Source organism: Ranitomeya variabilis, chromosome 1 (genome assembly GCF_051348905.1).
Source record: "Ranitomeya variabilis isolate aRanVar5 chromosome 1, aRanVar5.hap1, whole genome shotgun sequence".
Lineage (NCBI taxonomy): Eukaryota > Metazoa > Chordata > Amphibia > Anura > Dendrobatidae > Ranitomeya > Ranitomeya variabilis.
The window spans coordinates 544,286,716-544,303,841 of NC_135232.1; the positions used below are offsets into that span (position 1 = coordinate 544,286,716).

At 44.0% G+C, this 17,126-nt stretch overlaps 1 protein-coding gene across 1 annotated transcript in view; it reads left to right on the plus strand.

Moving 5' to 3' along the window:
• The first annotated feature begins 226 nt into the window (after positions 1-226).
• The window catches only part of CHTOP (chromatin target of PRMT1), a 40,357-nt gene continuing 23,457 nt past the window's right edge, over positions 227-17,126 (plus strand). The window contains exons 1-3 of the mRNA XM_077254912.1: positions 227-440; positions 741-822; positions 1,445-1,595. Coding sequence (XP_077111027.1) covers positions 758-822; positions 1,445-1,595 — 216 coding nt within the window. The 5' untranslated portion in view covers positions 227-440; positions 741-757. The remainder of the gene's footprint in view (positions 441-740; positions 823-1,444; positions 1,596-17,126) is intronic.

The following is a 17,126-nucleotide window of genomic DNA, read 5'->3' on the forward strand; positions in this document are numbered from 1 at the left end:
GTAGTCACATCAGGGCACCTCACTGCATTCTATGCTATTATTGTGATGCTTATGTTTGAGGATAAACCTATAAAACACAAAACAGAAAAAATTGCTGAATAAGAAACTGATGGAATATGAAACCAATCGTTGCACAATAAGTATACAGTCTGCCAACCACAAGATGGCACTCACCTGACTCTCCACAGGGCGCGTGTGCATTAAGTTTAGGACGGTTGGGCGGGATCTTGATGTTGCGGTGACGTCAGAGGGCGGTGTGTTTTGCTGTAAAGACGCCTCCATTTTAATTCTGAGGCTCCTTCCAGTGACTCCATTTTGTAGCGCTGTTACCCGTTGGGTGATTCCGGGCGCAGTATAAGAGCCGCCGTTTCTGCAGTAGTCTTTTCGTGTACACATCTGGGCTGACAGAACAGGTCGCAGCGGTAGTCACAGGACGTCAGGTGACTATCTAGTTTTGGGCAATTGCGGGGGGGGGGCTGTATATATGAGTGGGGTGCTCCTTTTCCATGTTTGGACAGGTGGGGCCAGAACCTGCACGGTCCGGTGGGGGGTTTGATGTGCAGCGTGTTACTGTTGGTGCAGAAATGTATGGGAGAGAAGTTGATCGGTCATTTCTATTTGGAGGGGGAGACTTGTCCTCAGGCTTGTCTTTATTTGAGGTGGGGAGGGCTTGCTTTTATTGGGGGGAGAGTTGGGCTGTAGTGATGTTGCCTCAGCTGTGTCATCTCCTTGCCTTGCAGGTGGTCCTGCAGTAAGGATGACCTCTCCGTCAGCATCAAAAGTTGTATTAAAGAGCACTACCAAGCTGTCCCTGAACGAGCGGTGAGGAAGCTGAAATCCTCTGCACCACGTAACATAGAAAATGTAGCCCATGTCCTCCCAGTAGCCATGTTACACTGGGGCGTGGTAATACACAGTGAGAGGTGGCCTGGCGCCCTTCCCTTTCTTCCACCTGTAATACATGGGTTCTGGCTGCAGCCTGGTAGCATGTGACCCGTGCTGCGTGATACCCGCTGCCGTGTCCGAGGCTGGCACACTGAGGTGTGGTCAGAGCTGTAAGAGGCATGATACGGGTCACCCTCCCTGCCCAGAGACCTTTGTTGTAGGGTCTTGTAAGAGGCGTCTGCTTCGCTGTCACATCTGTCTTCATGTCCTCCATCTTCTTACCTGTTCTGTCTCCATTTGTGGTGTCCTCATTCTCCTCCCTGTGACTTTTGGGTTCTGCCCTTCTTTTCTGTGTTCTATACTGTAGATTCTTTTTTTTCTTATTTATTTTTTTACTGCTGTGCACATGTGGAAGTTGCGGAGGATAGATCATGGGCAACATGTGTGCCCCCCCAAAAAAAGTCCAGTGGTGAAAGCTCCTGTGGGGGGCCTTGAGGTACGCACTAGTGTCTGTTGAATCTTTATCTAAACCCTCCCCCCATTTTGTTCGACCTTGAAGCTTTACTAACATGCTGAAGAACAAACACCCGATGCCAGTGAATATCCGCGCCACGATGCAGCAGCAGAGCCTGGCCAGTGCCAGGAACAGAAGACTGGCGCAGCAGATGGAGAACCGGCCGTCTGTGCAAGCCGCACTGAAGCTCAAGCAGGTGAGACTCCTCCCCAGGGTGTGGCTGTCACCCACAGCGTGTCGGCTCCTGCTAGCGACCATGTATCCTTCTCTGCATGGTGAGGGGAAGGTTCTGGTCTCACTTGCGGCTGTTACCCACAGCGGGTTGGCTCCTGCTAGTGGCCATGTATCCTTCTCTGCATGGTGAGGGGAAGGTTCTAGTCTCACTTGCGGCTGTCACCCGCAGCTGGTCGGCTCCTAGCGACCATCTATCCTTCTCTGCATGGTGAGGGGAAGGTTCTGGTCTCACTGGCCGCTGTCACCCGCAGCTGGTCGGCTCCTAGCGACCATCTATCCTTCTCTGCATGGTGAGGGGAAGGTTCTGGTCTTAGCTGTAGTCAGCGATTAAAGCCCACCTTGTTTACATGTGGAGCCATGTGCATGAGGAGTTCCCTGCACCGATGCATTGTATAAATCTTATAAAGAATTGGTTCAAGGAGACCATACTGCAGAATTATTATTAAAGAAGACATTTTATTTCAACAATATTCATAAAATATATAAAACAGCTGAACCAATGGGTGGTACACATCAAAGAAGGCAAGCGCCGAAATGCATGTAGGGGACTTCGGTTACACATTCAAAGTTTGGGTCAATGTATAATTTTTGTCCTTGCCTCTTCTCATTGCACCGTTAGCTAGGGCTCTGCAGCAACCTATGATTAAATCCACGGCGGCACAACCAGCACATATCTATACTCTATCTAAGGCTACGTTCACACTTTGCGGGTTTTGCCGCGAATCCGCAGTGGATTTGACACTGCGGATCCGCAGCAGTTTTCCATGCAGGGTACAGTACAATGTTACCCTATGGAAAACAAAACCCGCTGTGCCAATGCTGCGATTTCTGCGGAAAAAGCCGCGCGGCTTTTCTGCGGAAAAAAAGGAGCATGTCACTTCTTGGTGCAGAATCGCAGCGATTCTGCACCCATAGAAATGCATTGATCCACTCACTTTCCGCATGGGGCTGTGCCCACGTTGCGGGAAGTTAAGCGGATAATGTGCAGATGGTACCCGGGGTGGAGGAGAGGAGACTCTCCTCCAGGCCCTGGAAACCATATTTTGGTGTAAAAAAAAAAAAAATAAAAAAATTAAAATAAAAAATGATGCTATACTCACCTCTCAGCGCTGCCCGCGGCGTCCGGTCTCAGTTGCTGTGCTAGCAGGACCTGTGGTGACGTTGCGGTCACATGACCGTGATGACGCCGCGGTCACATGACCGTGACGTCACGAAGGTCCTTGTCGGCACAGCCGCCTGCAGCACCGAGGAGATCCGGACATCGGAGGGTGAGCATAACCAATTTTTATTATTTTTTACATTACTATTGATGCTGCATATGCAGCATCAATAGTATAGGCGGAAACCGCGGACCAAACCGCGATAAATCTGCAGGGATAACCGCAGCGGTTTTGCCCTGCAGATTTATCAATTCCGCTGCGGGATTAACCCGCAGAGCAGGCCGCAAAGTGTGAACGTGGCCTAACCGTCCCCAGACAGTAACGTTCTGTAAGCTCAAATTGCAGTTACACTTTACTTCATGTGATTACTACTGGTGCTTACCGTTTTCTTGGTATATGTATACCTGATCTGCCTTATATTATGAAGTACTGAATAGGTTAATTGCATATTTGTATAGCTGGCTACTATTATTCAGGACTATATACAACTCCTGTACTATGTAAGCTTAATGAAACTGGAGACAATGCAATCATGTGTATTTGATTTAATACCCCTTTACCCCTTCTCTGACCTGTACTGCCTATTGGCTCAGCTGCTTTATATACAGTACAGACCAAAAGTTTGGACACACCTTCTCATTTAAAGATTTTTCTGTATTTTCATGACTATGAAAATTGTACATTCACACTGAAGGCATCAAAACTATGAATTAACACATGTGGAATTATATACTTAACAAAAAAGTGTGAAACAACTGAAAATATGTCTTGGGCTACTTTCACACTTGCGTCGGGCTCGGTCCGTTGCAGTGCGTCGGGCCGAGGTCACCGACTCTAGCGTTGTCTCCGCCGCACAACGGGGGCAGCGGATGCATTTTTCCAGCGCATCCGCTGCCCCATGGGGAGGTGGGGGCGGAGTTCCGGCCGCGCATGCGCGGTCGGAAAAAGCGGACCGTCGTGAGCAAAAAACGTTACATGTAACGTTTTTTGCTCCCGACGGTCCGCCACAACACGGCGCAACCGTCGCACGACGGTTGCGACGTGTGTCAATGCTTCGCAAATGCGTCGCTAATGTTAGTCAATGCAGAAAAAATGCATCCTGCAAGCACTTTTGCAGGATGCGTTTTTTCGGCAAAACGACGCTTTGCGACGTATTGCAGTTAACGCCAGTGTGAAAGTAGCCTTATATTCTAGGTTCTTCAAAGTAGCCACCCTTTGCTTTGATGACTGCTTTGCACACTCTTGGCATTCTCTTGATGAGCTTCAAGAGGTAGTCACGGGGAATGGTTTTCACTTCACAGGTGTGTCGGGTTTAACCCCTTCATGACCCAGCCTATTTTGACCTTAATGACCTGGCCGTTTGTTGCATTTCTGACCAGTGTCCCTTTATGAGGTAATAACTCAAAAACGCTTCAACGGATCTCAGCGGTTCTGAGTTTTTTCGTGACATATTGGGCTTCATGTTAGTGGTAAATTTAAGTCGATAATTTTTGCGTTGATTTGTGAAAAAAAAAAAATGGAAATTTGCCAAAAATTTTGAAAATTTTTACTTTTTATTCTTTTAAAACAGAGTTATGTGACACAAAATAGTTAATAAATAACATTACCCACATGTCTACTTTACATCGGCACAATTTTGGAAACAAATTTTTGCTAGGAAGTTATAAAGGTTAAAATTTGACCAGCGATTTCTCATTTTTACACCGAAATTTACAAAACCATTTTTTTAGGGACCACCTCACATTTGAAGTCAGTTTGAGGGGTCTATGGCTGAAAATAACCAAAAGTGACACCATTCTCAAAACTATACCCCTCAAGGTGCTCAAAACCACATTCAAGAAGTTTATTAACCTTTCGGGTGAAGCAGCAGAAGCTTTTTGGAAGTGCATTTGAACAGCAAGGTGGATTGCTGTTGAGGGGAAATAGAGAAAAAAAAAATCTATAAATCTTCAGCATAGCAAGTGTGAGCGAGCTGAGTGTGACCTGAGCGTAAGTGTGAACGGCGGTAAGTGTGACTTGTGATTCAAAGGGTTTCCAAGGGAGGAATTGCTGTCTGTATTTTATTAATACTTGGTATTTATTTTTTATTTAACGTTTGTGTGGTGCAATCCCCATTAGGAAATGTGCTCCACTATTGTTAATGCCATCCAGTGCACATCTTGCCACATGTATGCAGTCCTTGATCAGCCGGTCGAGGGTGCATACTGCTGTGCGAGATGTGAGCACGTTGAGCATTTGGAAGCCCAGATTCTGGATCTAAATGTGCAGCTGGCAACACTGAGATCCATTGACAACATGGAAAGGAGTCTTCTGCTCACTGAGCAGACGCTCAATGGGATAGATGATGGGGGGGGGGGGGATGGTAGGATGGAGCTGCAGGACAGTGAAGTAGCAAGCTGGGTGACACTCAGAAAGCGGGGTAGAGGGAAGAGTGCCAGGGAGGTTAGTCCTGATCTGGCACACCCTAACAAGTTTGCTAAGTTGGCAGATGAGGGGGATGCCAGTACAGGGGTAGCGCTGCTGCAGCCAGGCATGTCCTCTGAAAGCCGGAGGAGTGACTGCTCCAGTAAGGAGGGAAATAGGAGAGCAGGGCAGGCCAGACAGGTGCTGGTAGTGGGCGACTCAATTATTAGGGGAACAGATAAGGCAATCTGTCACAAAGACAGGGATCGTCGAACGGTGTGCTGCCTACCTGGCGCTCGAGTCCGACACATCGCTGATCGGGTGGACAGATTACTGGGAGGGGCTGGTGAGGACCCAGCGGTCATGGTGCACATTGGTACAAATGACAAAGTTAGAGGTAGGTGGAAGGTCCTTAACCCCTTAAGCCCCGAGGGTGGTTTGCACGTTAATGACCGGGCCAATTTTTACAATTCTGACCACTGTCCCTTTATGAGGTTATAACTCTGGAACGCTTCAACGGATCTTGGCGATTCTGACATTGTTTTCTCGTGACATATTGTACTTCATGTTAGTGGTAAAATTTCTTCGATATAACTTGCGTTTATTTGTGAAAAAAACGAATATTTGGCGAAAATTTTGAAAATTTCGCAATTTTCCAACTTTGAATTTTTATGCCCTTAAATCACAGACATATGTCACACAAAATACTTAATAAATAACATTTCCCACATGTCTACTTTACATCAGCACAATTTTGGAACCAAAATTTTTTTTTGTGACGGAGTTATAAGGGTTAAAAGTTGACCAGCAATTTCTCATTTTTACAACACCATTTTTTTTTTAGGGACCACATCTCATTTGAAGTCATTTTGACGGGTCTATATGATAGAAAATACCCAAGTGTGACACCATTCTAAAAACTGCACCCCTCAAGGTACTCAAAACCACTTTCAAGAAGTTTATTAACCCTTCAGGTGTTTCACAGGAATTTTTGGAATGTTTAAATAAAAATGAACATTTAACTTTTTTTCACACAAAATTTATTTCAGCTCCAATTTGTTTTATTTTACCAAGGGTAACAGGAGAAAATAGAACCCAAAAGTTGTTGTACAATTTGTCCTGAGTACGCTGATACCCCATATGTGGGGGTAAACCACAGTTTGGGCGCATGGCAGAGCTTGGAAGCAAAGGAGCGCCATTTGACTTTTCAATGCAAAATTGACTGGAATTGAGATGGGACGCCATGTTGCATTTGGAGAGCCCCTGATGTGCCTAAACATTGAAACCCCTAACAAGTGACACCATTTTGGAAAGTAGACCCCCTAAGGAACTTATCTAGATGTGTGGTGAGCACTTTGACCCAACAAGTGCTTTACAGAAGTTTATAATGCAGAGCCGTAAAAATAAAAAATCATATTTTTTCACAAAAATGATCTTTTCACCCCCAATTTTTTATTTTCCCAAGGGTGAGAGAAGAAATTGGACCCCAAAAATTGTTGTGCAATTTGTCCTGAGTACGCTGATACCCCATATGTGGGTGTAAACCATTGTTTGGGCGCAGGGCAGAGCTCGGAAGGGAAGGAGCGCCATTTGACTTTTCAATGCAAAATTGACTGGAATTGAGATGGGACGCCATGTTGCATTTAGAGAGCCCTTGATGTGCCTAAACATTGAAACCCCTAACAAGTGACACCATTTTGGAAAGTAGACCCCCTAAGGAACTTATCTAGATGTGTGGTGAGCACTTTGACCCAACAAGTGCTTTACAGAAGTTTATAATGCAGAGCCGTAAAAATAAAAAATCATATTTTTTCATAAAAATGATCTTTTCACCCCCAATTTTTTATTTTCCCAAGGGTGAGAGAAGAAATTGGACCCCAAAAATTGTTGTGCAATTTGTCCTGAGTACGCTGATACCCCATATGTGGGTGTAAACCATTGTTTGGGCGCAGGGCAGAGCTCGGAAGGGAAGGAGCGCCATTTGACTTTTCAATGCAAAATTGACTGGAATTGAGATGGGACGCCATGTTGCATTTAGAGAGCCCTTGATGTGCCTAAACATTGAAACCCCTAACAAGTGACACCATTTTGGAAAGTAGACCCCCTGAGGAACTTATCTAGATGTGTGGTGAGCACTTTGACCCAACAAGTGCTTCACAGAAGTTTATAATGCAGAGCCGTAAAAATAAAAAATCATATTTTTTCACAAAAATGATCTTTTCACCCCCATTTTTTTATTTCCCCAAGGGTAAGAGAAGAAATTAGACCACAAAAGTTGTTGTGCAATTTGTCCTGAGTACGACGATACCCCATATGTGGGTGTAAACCATTGTTTGGGCGCATAGCAGAGCTCAGAAGGGAAGAAGCGCTATTTTACTTTTCAATGCAAAATTGACTGGAATTAAGATGGGATGCCATGTTGCGTTTGGAGAGCCCCTGATGTGCCTAAACATTAAACCCCCCCACAAGTGACACCATTTTGGAAAGTAGACCCCCTAAGGAACTTATCTAGATGTGTTTTGAGAGCTTTGAACCCCCAAGTGTTTCACTACAGTTTATAACGCAGAGCCGTGAAAATAATTTTTTTTTTTTTTTTTCACAAAAATGAAATTTAGCCCCCAGTTTTGTATTTTCACAAGGGTATCAGGATAAATTGGACCCTAAAAGTTGTTGTCCAATTTGTCCTGAGTACGCTGATACCCCCTATGTGGGGGGGAACCACTGTTTGGGCGCATGACAGAGCTCGGAAGGGAAGGAGCGCCATTTGGAATGCAGACTTAAATGGATTGGTCTGCAGGCGTCACGTTGCATTTGCAGAGCCCCTGATGTACCCAAATAGTACAAACCCCCCACAAGTGACCCCATATTGGAAACTAGACCTCCCAAGGAACTTATCTAGATGTGTTGTGAGAACTTTGAACCCCCAAGTGTTTCACTACAGTTTACAACGCAGAGCCGTGAAAATAAAACATATTTTTTTCCCACAAAAATGATTTTTAGCCCCCCAAATTTTTATTTTCCCAAGGATAACAAGAGAACTTGGACCCCAGAAGTTGTTGTTCAATTTGTCCCTAGTACGCTGATACCCCATATGTTGGGGTAAACCCCTTTTTGGACGCACGGGAGAGCTCGGAAGGGAAGGAGCACTGTTTTACTTTTTCAACGCAGAATTGGCTGGAATTGAGATTGGACGCCATGTCGCGTTTGGAGAGCCCCTGATGTGCCTGAACAGTGGAAACTCCCCAATTCTACCTGAAACCCTACCCCTAACCTCAACCCTAACCGTTTACTGAACATTTTCTGACAGTCATAAGTGCCACGTATGTAAGTGCCACGTATGTAAGTGCCACGTATGTAAGTGCCACGTATGTAAGTGCCACGTATGTAAGTGCCACGTATGTAAGTGCCACGTATGTAAGTGCCACGTATGTAAGTGCCACGTATGTAAGTGCCACGTATGTAAGTGCCACGTATGTAAGTGCCACGTATGTAAGTGCCACGTATGTAAGTGCCACGTATGTAAGTGCCACGTATTTCAGTGCCACGTATTTCAGTGCCACGTATTTCAGTGCCACGTATGTAAGTGCCACGTATGTAAGTGCCACGTATGTAAGTGCCACGTATGTAAGTGCCACGTATTTCAGTGCCACGTATTTCAGGCACTGAAAAATACGTGGCACGTAAATACGTGGCACGTAAATACGTGGCACGTAAATACGTGGCACGTAAATACGTGGCACGTAAATACGTGGCACGTAAATACGTGGCACGTAAATACGTGGCACGTAAATACGTGGCACGTAAATACGTGGCACGTAAATACGTGGCACGTAAATACGTGGCACGTAAATACGTGGCACGTAAATACGTGGCACGTAAATACGTGGCACTTATATACGTGGCCACTGAAATATCGTGGCACTTATATACGTATATACGTATATAAACGTATATTTCAGTGCCACGTATTTCAGTGCCACGTATTTCAGGTTAGGGGTAGGGTTAGGGTTTTTTGTTTTTTTCTTGTTTTCTTGTGTTTTTCTATAAAAACGCATGCGTTTTACCGCGTTTACATGCATTTTTTCACACATGCGGTTTTTTTAAAAAACGCATGCAGATAAAAACGCAAGTGTGAAACCAGACTAAAAGACGCTTTTTATAGCAAAAAAGTTTTTGCGTCTCCACATTTTGAGACCTATAATTTTTCCACATTTTGGTCCACAGAGTCATGTGAGGTCTTGTTTTTTGCGGGACGAGTTGACGTTTTTATTGGTAACATTTTCGGACACGTGACCATTTTTTATCACTTTTTATTCCGATTTTTGTGAGGCAGAATAACCAAAAACCAGCTATTCATGAATTTCTTTTGGGAGAGGCGTTTATACCGTTCTGCGCTTGGTAAAATTGATAAAGCAGTTTTATTCGTCGGGTCAGTACGATTAGGCTACGTTCACATTAGCGTTAAGCTAATTTGCGTCGGGTTTGCGTCGGCGACGCAGCGGCGACGCATGCGTCATGCGCCCCTATACTTAACATGGGGGACGCATGCGTTTTTTTGTGTTGCGTTGTGCGACACTTGCGTCTTTTTTGCCGCAAGCGTCGGACCAAGAAAACGCAGCAAGTTGCATTTTTCTTGCGTCCGATTTTCGGCAAAAACCGACGCATGCGTCGCAAAACGCAGCGTTTTTGCGTGCGTTTTGCCGCGTTTTTGCGTGCGTTGTGCGTTGCGCCGCCGACGCAGCGGCGCACAACGCTAGTGTGAACTTAGCCTTACAGCGATACCTCATTTATATCATTTTTTTATGTTTTGACGCTTTTATACGATAAAAACTATTTTATAGAAAAAATAATTATTTTGGTATCGCTTTATTCTCAGGACTATAACTTTTTTATTTTTTTGCTGATGATGCTGTATGGCGGCTCGTTTTTTGCGGGACAAGATGACGTTTTCAGCGGTAACATGGTTATTTATATCCGTCTTTTTGATCGCGTGTTATTCCACTTTTTGTTCGGCGGTATGGTAATAAAGCGTTTTTTGCCTCGTTTTTTTTTTTTTTTCTTACGGTGTTTACTGAAGGGGTTAACTAGTGGGCCAGTTTTATAGGTTGGGTCGTTACGGACGCGGCGATACTAAATGTGTACTTTTATTGTTTTTGTTTGGTTTTTTTAGATAAAGAAATGTATTTATGGGAATAATATTTTTTTTTTTTATTATTATTTATTTAGGAATTTTTTTTATTTTTTTTTACACATGTGGAAATTTTTTTTTTTACTTTGTCCCAGGGGGGGACATTACAGATCGCTGATCTCAGTGTGCACAGCACTCTGTGAGATCTCCGATCTCACTTACAGCCGTGCAGGCTGCAGCTTTCATCTGCAGCCTGCTCCGACCCGGAAGTGCTCCCTGCAGGACCCGGATACAGCCCCTCGGCCATTTTGGATCCGGGGCCTGCAGGGAGAAGACGTTCGGTACGAGGTGAGTACATCACCTTGTACCGATCGTCTCAGGGAAGCCCGCAGGGAGCCCCCTCCCTGCGCGATGCTTCCCTGTACCGCCGGTACACCGCGATCATGTTTGATCGCGGTGTGCCGGGGGTTAATGTGCCGGGGGCGGTCTGTGACCGCTCCTGGCACATAGTGCCGGATGTCAGCTGCGATATGCAGCCGACACCCGGCCGCGATCGGCCGCGCTCCCCCCGTGAGCGCGGCCGATCGCGTATGACGTACTATACCGTCACCGGGAATTAAGGCCCACCCCACCTCGACGGTATAGTACGTCATACGGGATTAAGGGGTTAAAGATGATTTCAGGGAATTAGGCTGAAAGCAAGGACCTCCAACGTGGTATTTTCCGAAATACTGCCTGTACCACGTGCCACGCCAGAGAGGCAACGGGAGACTAGGGAGGTTCATAAGTGGCTCAAGAATTGGTGCAGGAAGGAGGGGTTTGGGTTCCTGCAGAACTGGGCTGACTTCTCAGTTGGCTACAGGCTCTACGCTAGGGACGGGCTGCACCTCAATGGGGAAGGTGCAGCTGTGCTGGGGGAGAAAATGGCTAGAAGGTTGGAGGAGTGTTTAAACTAGGGATTGGGGGGGAGGGTATTCAATTTATAGGAGGGGAAGATAGTGCAGATAGAGACCTGGGCACAAATAAGGAAGTTGGGGGTGGCGGTGGCATGGGGGGTGGGGTTAGAACAGTTAGTAATTTAAGAAAGAATAGAGGTACAGAGAGGAACATCAAGTGCATGTATACTAATGCCAGAAGCCTCGCCAACAAAATGGACAAATTAGAACTAATGTTGTTGGAGCATAATTATGACATGGTGGGGATATCTGAAACATGGCTGGATGAGAGCCATGACTGGGCTGTTAACTTGCAGGGCTATAGCCTGTTCAGAAATGACCGTACAGATAAGCGAGGGGGTGGGGTGTGTCTATATGTAAAATCGTCCTTAAAACCCATCCTGCGTGATAATATAGGTGGATTTAATGAAAATGTAGAGTCCCTGTGGGTGGAGATAAGGGGAGGAGGAAAAAATAATAAATTACTGATAGGGGTTTGTTATAAATCTCCAAAAATAATGGAAGCAATGGAGAATATCCTTGTAAAGCAAATAGATGAAGCTGCGACTCAAGGAGAAGTCCTTATTATGGGGGACTTCAACTACCCTGAAATAGATTGGGGAACAGAAACCTGCAGTTCCAGTAAAGGTAATCGGTTTTTGACAACTATGAGAGACAATTACCTTTCACAACTGGTTCAGGACCCAACAAGAAGGGGAGCACTGCTAGACCTAACATTAACCAACAGGCCAGACCGCATATCAAATATAAGGGTCGGGGGTCACTTGGGTAATAGTGATCATAAAATAATAAGTTTTCATGTATCCTTTAAAAAGATGTGTAGTAGAGGGGTGACAAGGACACTAAACTTCAGGAGGGCAAATTTCCAATGGATGAGAGAGGATCTTGGTGCAATTAACTGGGACGATATCCTGAGACATAAAAATACACAAAGAAAATGGGAGACGTTTATTAGCATCCTGGATAGGACCTGTGCACAGTATATACCGTATGGGAATAGACATACTAGAAATAGGATGAAACCAATATGGCTAAATAGAGCTGTAAGGGGCGCAATAAGTGACAAAAAGAAAGCATTTAGAGAATTAAAGGTGGTAGGTAGTGATGAGGCAATAAATAAATACAGAAAATTAAATAAATTCTGTAAAAAGCAAATCAAGGCAGCGAAGATTGAGACAGAGAGACTCATTGCCAGAGAGAGTAAAAATAATCCCAAAATATTCTTTAACTACATAAATAGTAAGAAACTAAAAAATGATAGTGTTGGCCCCCTTAAAAATAGTCTGGGTGAAATGGTGGATGAGGAAAAAGCCAATGTGCTAAATGACTTTTTTTCATCAGAATTTACAAAAGAATATCCCATGGCAGACAAAATGACTAGTGATAAAAATTCCCAATTAAATGTCACCTGCTTAACCCAGCAGGAAGTACGGCGGCGTCTAAAAATCACTAAAATTGACAAATCTCCGGGCCTGGATGGGATACACCCTCGAGTACTGAAGGAATTAAGTACAGTCATTGATAGACCATTATATTTAAAGGGCCACTGTCCTCCCCCCCCCCCCCCCCCCCCCCCCCCAGCCGTTATAAAGTAAAAGAGCCACCTTGTGCAGCAGTAATGCTGCAGTCTAACAAGGTGGCTCTTTTAGTTTTTGATTAATTTATTACCTCAATAAAGCGTTTTAAGAATGGGCCACAAATACCAGATATTGTATCTGGAGGCGGTCCAAATCGTCCTCTATCAATCTCCCAACTGCCGTCACTCTTCTGTTCAGGGGCCTGCGCTGTGCGTGCCTGCCTGGGGCCCGCACTGTTATTCATTATGCACAGTGCGGGGCTGGGGTTCCTGGGCATGCGCACTGCGCTTGTCAGACGCTCCCGTAATGAATAACACAGTGCGGGCCCCAGGCAGGCACGCACAGCGCAGGCGCCGGATTTAAGAAGCAACAGCGCTCAGGGGGGCGGAGACCATCGCCCCTGAAGAGAAGAGTGATGGCAGTTGGGAGATTGATAGAGGACGATTCGGACCGCCTCCAGATACAATATCTGGTATTTGTGGCCAATTTTTAAAACGCTTTATTGAGGTAATAAATGAATCAAAAACTAAAAGAGCCACCTTGTTAGACTGCAGCATTACTGCTGCACAAGGTGGCTCTTTTAGTTTATAACGGCTGGGGGGGGGGGGGGGTGACAGTGGCCCTTTAATCTTTAAAGACTCCATAATAACAGGGTCTGTACCACAGGACTGGCGTATAGCAAATGTGGTGCCAATATTCAAAAAGGGGACAAAAACTGAACTCTGTAATTATAGGCCAGTAAGCTTAACCTCTACTGTGGGTAAAATCCTGGAGGGCTTTCTAAGGCCGGTTTCACACGTCAGTGACTCCGGTACGTGAGGTGACAGTTTCCTCACGTACCGGAGCCACTGACACACGTAGACACATTGAAATCAATGCATCTGTGCAGATGTCATTGATTTTTTGCGGACCGTGTCTCCGTGTGCCAAACACGGAGACATGTCAGTGTTCGTGGGATTACACGGACCCATTAAAGTCAATGGGTCCGTGTAAAACACGTACCTCACACGGACGTTGTCCATGTGCCGTGCAGGAGACAGCGCTACAGTAAGCGCTGTCCCCCCCACATGGTGCTGAAGCCGCCATTCATATCTTCTCTGCAGCAGCGTTTGCTGTAGAGAAGATATGAATAATCCTTTTTTTTTGTTTTTGCTTCTCGTGTTTAACATAAAGATCCATGTCCCCACCCCCTGTGCGCCCGCCCGCTGTTATTAACATACTCACCCGCCTCCCTCGCAGTGTCCTGTTCTGGCCGCAGCTTCTCCTGTATGCGGTCACGTGGGGCCGCCCATTACAGAAATGAATATGTGGCTCCACCCCTATGGGAGGTGGAGCTGCATATTCATGACTGTAATCGGCGGCCCCACGTGACCGCTCATACAGTAGAAGGTGCGGCCAGGACAGGAAGCAGCGCCAGTGAGGGAGCCGGGTGAGTATTTTAATAACAATGGGCGGGCGCACAAGGGGTGGGGACATGGATCTTTATGTTAAACACGAGAAACAAAACAAAAAAAAAAGGATTATTCATATCTTCTCTACAGCAAACGCTGCTGCAGAGAAGATATGAATGGCGGCTTCAGCACCACGTGGGGGGGACAGCGCTTATCTCTAGCGCTGTCTCCTGCACGGTGCGTGTGGTACCCAGTCGGCACACGTGTGCCACTGATTGTTAGAAAAAAATGTATCTTAGTGAGGATTGGGAAGAAAAGAAAAAATAGAATTGTTTGGATAAAACAGAACTCATTTAATGTCCATTCAAAAAGAGTGATTACAAAAATGAAGAAAAAGTAAATTATAAGTTCATTGCACACAAATTCAAGTATTAGGTTAAAAAGAAAATGAAAGCAAGCTTTGATCTTACATATGGTCTTGTGTGATGATGTGTTCGTCCATGTAGAGAGGCTCAAGGTATGAGGACTCTACCACATGCTGAGAAGAGACGGTTTATATACAAATCCGTCCCATAGGCTTTCATGGGTTTCTATTTTCTCCTACATAATATCCATATAAGGTAACCCACTTCCATGCCTATGGTCTATACCATAAAAGTAGATTCCAGAATATTCCTTATCTTAGTTACACTTGTTTACCGGCTAGAAATAACGCTAGACATCCAAATATAGGTTGGGCTTCACAAACACCCTCTAGCTTCTGACATGCAGAGGACAGATGGTCAATGACAAGACCTTCAGAAACTGTATCATACACTTTCCCTATACCCTTGGTTCTTTATCCATATGTAAGTGATTATATATATTATTATTGGATTTTACATTCCCCCCTGATTATGATTTGAGAATATCATAATTAACCCTAAAATCTTTCTCTCACCATTCGTATCACATTCATTCTTTATTCTGAAAACCTTGTATTAACATCTGTCTCGAATGTCACCTGAGTTTTGAAAACTAAAATTAGATTAGAGAATTATATTTTTCTTTTCAGCATTTCTCTTAAAATGTCATCTTCCTTTTTCATTTCTGTCTTTATCTTTTTATAAATGTTCTTAATTTTACACATAATAACTATTTGATATATTATACACAGCAAAACTATAATAAATATAATAACAATCGGATTAGATAATACATTTCCTACTGCCATTTTCGTTGAAGACTGTGACCAACTAGTTACTGATTTTCCTAAATTTTTCCACCAAGATGAGCCTGACATACTCGTCCATTCATGTTCAATATCATTTAAATTCCCTTGCTCATGTCTGAATACAATTTCAGCTTCTTTTAATTGTTTTGTTAACAAATTTAACAAACCCTTGTCTTTATTTCATTTGTCCACATATTCCAAGGAAAATTATTTATTTGGGACAAATTGAACTGTATTGGAAGGATTTTTAGGTTTCTTGAATGTATTAACGTAATATTAATACTTCCTTCCTTCTTTGAGAGAGTTTTCACATTTCCCTCGATACAATATAAACCTATTGTCAGATTTTCAGCATGTACACAAGATGGAAAGTATGCAGAAACAACTTCTTTCTCTGTCATAACTTGGAAACAAATCTTATTAGCGCTTACTGGTGTCACCAAGTCATGGATTGTGTGTACATTCTCAACTCTGGCATGACATGAGGTATGATTATGGAAACATGAATGATAAATGACTTTATCCTGTCCAGGTAAACACATTACCTTAGAAACAAAATTTAAACATGAAGAAATGTCTAATTGTTTAGTGTTTGTTCCGTCAAATGCAAAATCTGTGTACTGTAATTGATAATATAGCAATTGTGTGTGACTAACAGGAATTCCCAGAACAGTTATAGGAACCAGGGTTTCTTCTCTTCCTGACACTGGAATCAGTGATGTTCCTACACAAATATCCTGGTCACATCCTAACCACTTATTTACCCACAAATCTGTATGATTTAATGCAAAACTATATTCTGTAGGCAAATTTCTCATTAGCCCTAAAGGAGTAATTCCACTTTGTAAGGCTTGTGCAATCATTTTTAGATTGGTGGAATATTCAATCTGGATTAAGTCCTGTAGTAGCATGTAATATTGTGTCAGTGTCGTGTATGAAGTGTAGCTCAATACAGCATTTCACCCCATAACCCATGCAGATGTTTCCAGTAATATCTACTGAATTGTCCGGTATGTCTTCATCTTTAAGGTTTTGTAAACTTGATCCTCTTGGTTTCCTCGAATGTAGAGTTCTTCTGAAAGGTTCATTCACTTCACTAGTGTCTGTTTCACGATGTAAGATGTCTTCTGCGTAGATCACAGTTGAAATAGTACATAGCAGCAGAAATGCGATTCCCATCAGATAGTAACTTTTCCTGGGAACTGTCGTCTTTTCTCGAAGGATTGGTGTTGAATCCCTTCCATCAAGGTCATGGTGTTCCGTATTCCAGCTCTTATTGGAATTCATTTCTTCCTAAAAGAAATGCAGTATCATTATTTTGCAATATACAATTTGCATTGATCAACATGTACCCACACTCTTTGTTGCCTGCTTGTATTTTTAACCACGTTTGATGCTCGTTGCACAAGAATCATAACTTGTCCCATGGTTTCAATGATATCAAAGGGACCTTCCCAGTTACTTTCCCAAGGTCCATTCTTCCTGAAAGTTTTGATCATCACCTGAGCCCCTTTTTTGAATTTAGACTCATATGGTGGCTCCATTCTCTGCATTCTTGATGCAGCATGAGGAAGAATTGTTTTCAAATTTTCCTGCAACAATTGCAACCATTTGGACCTTGCAACAGCATCTTTTTGAGGTGTGGACAAAAATGGTTCATGTGGA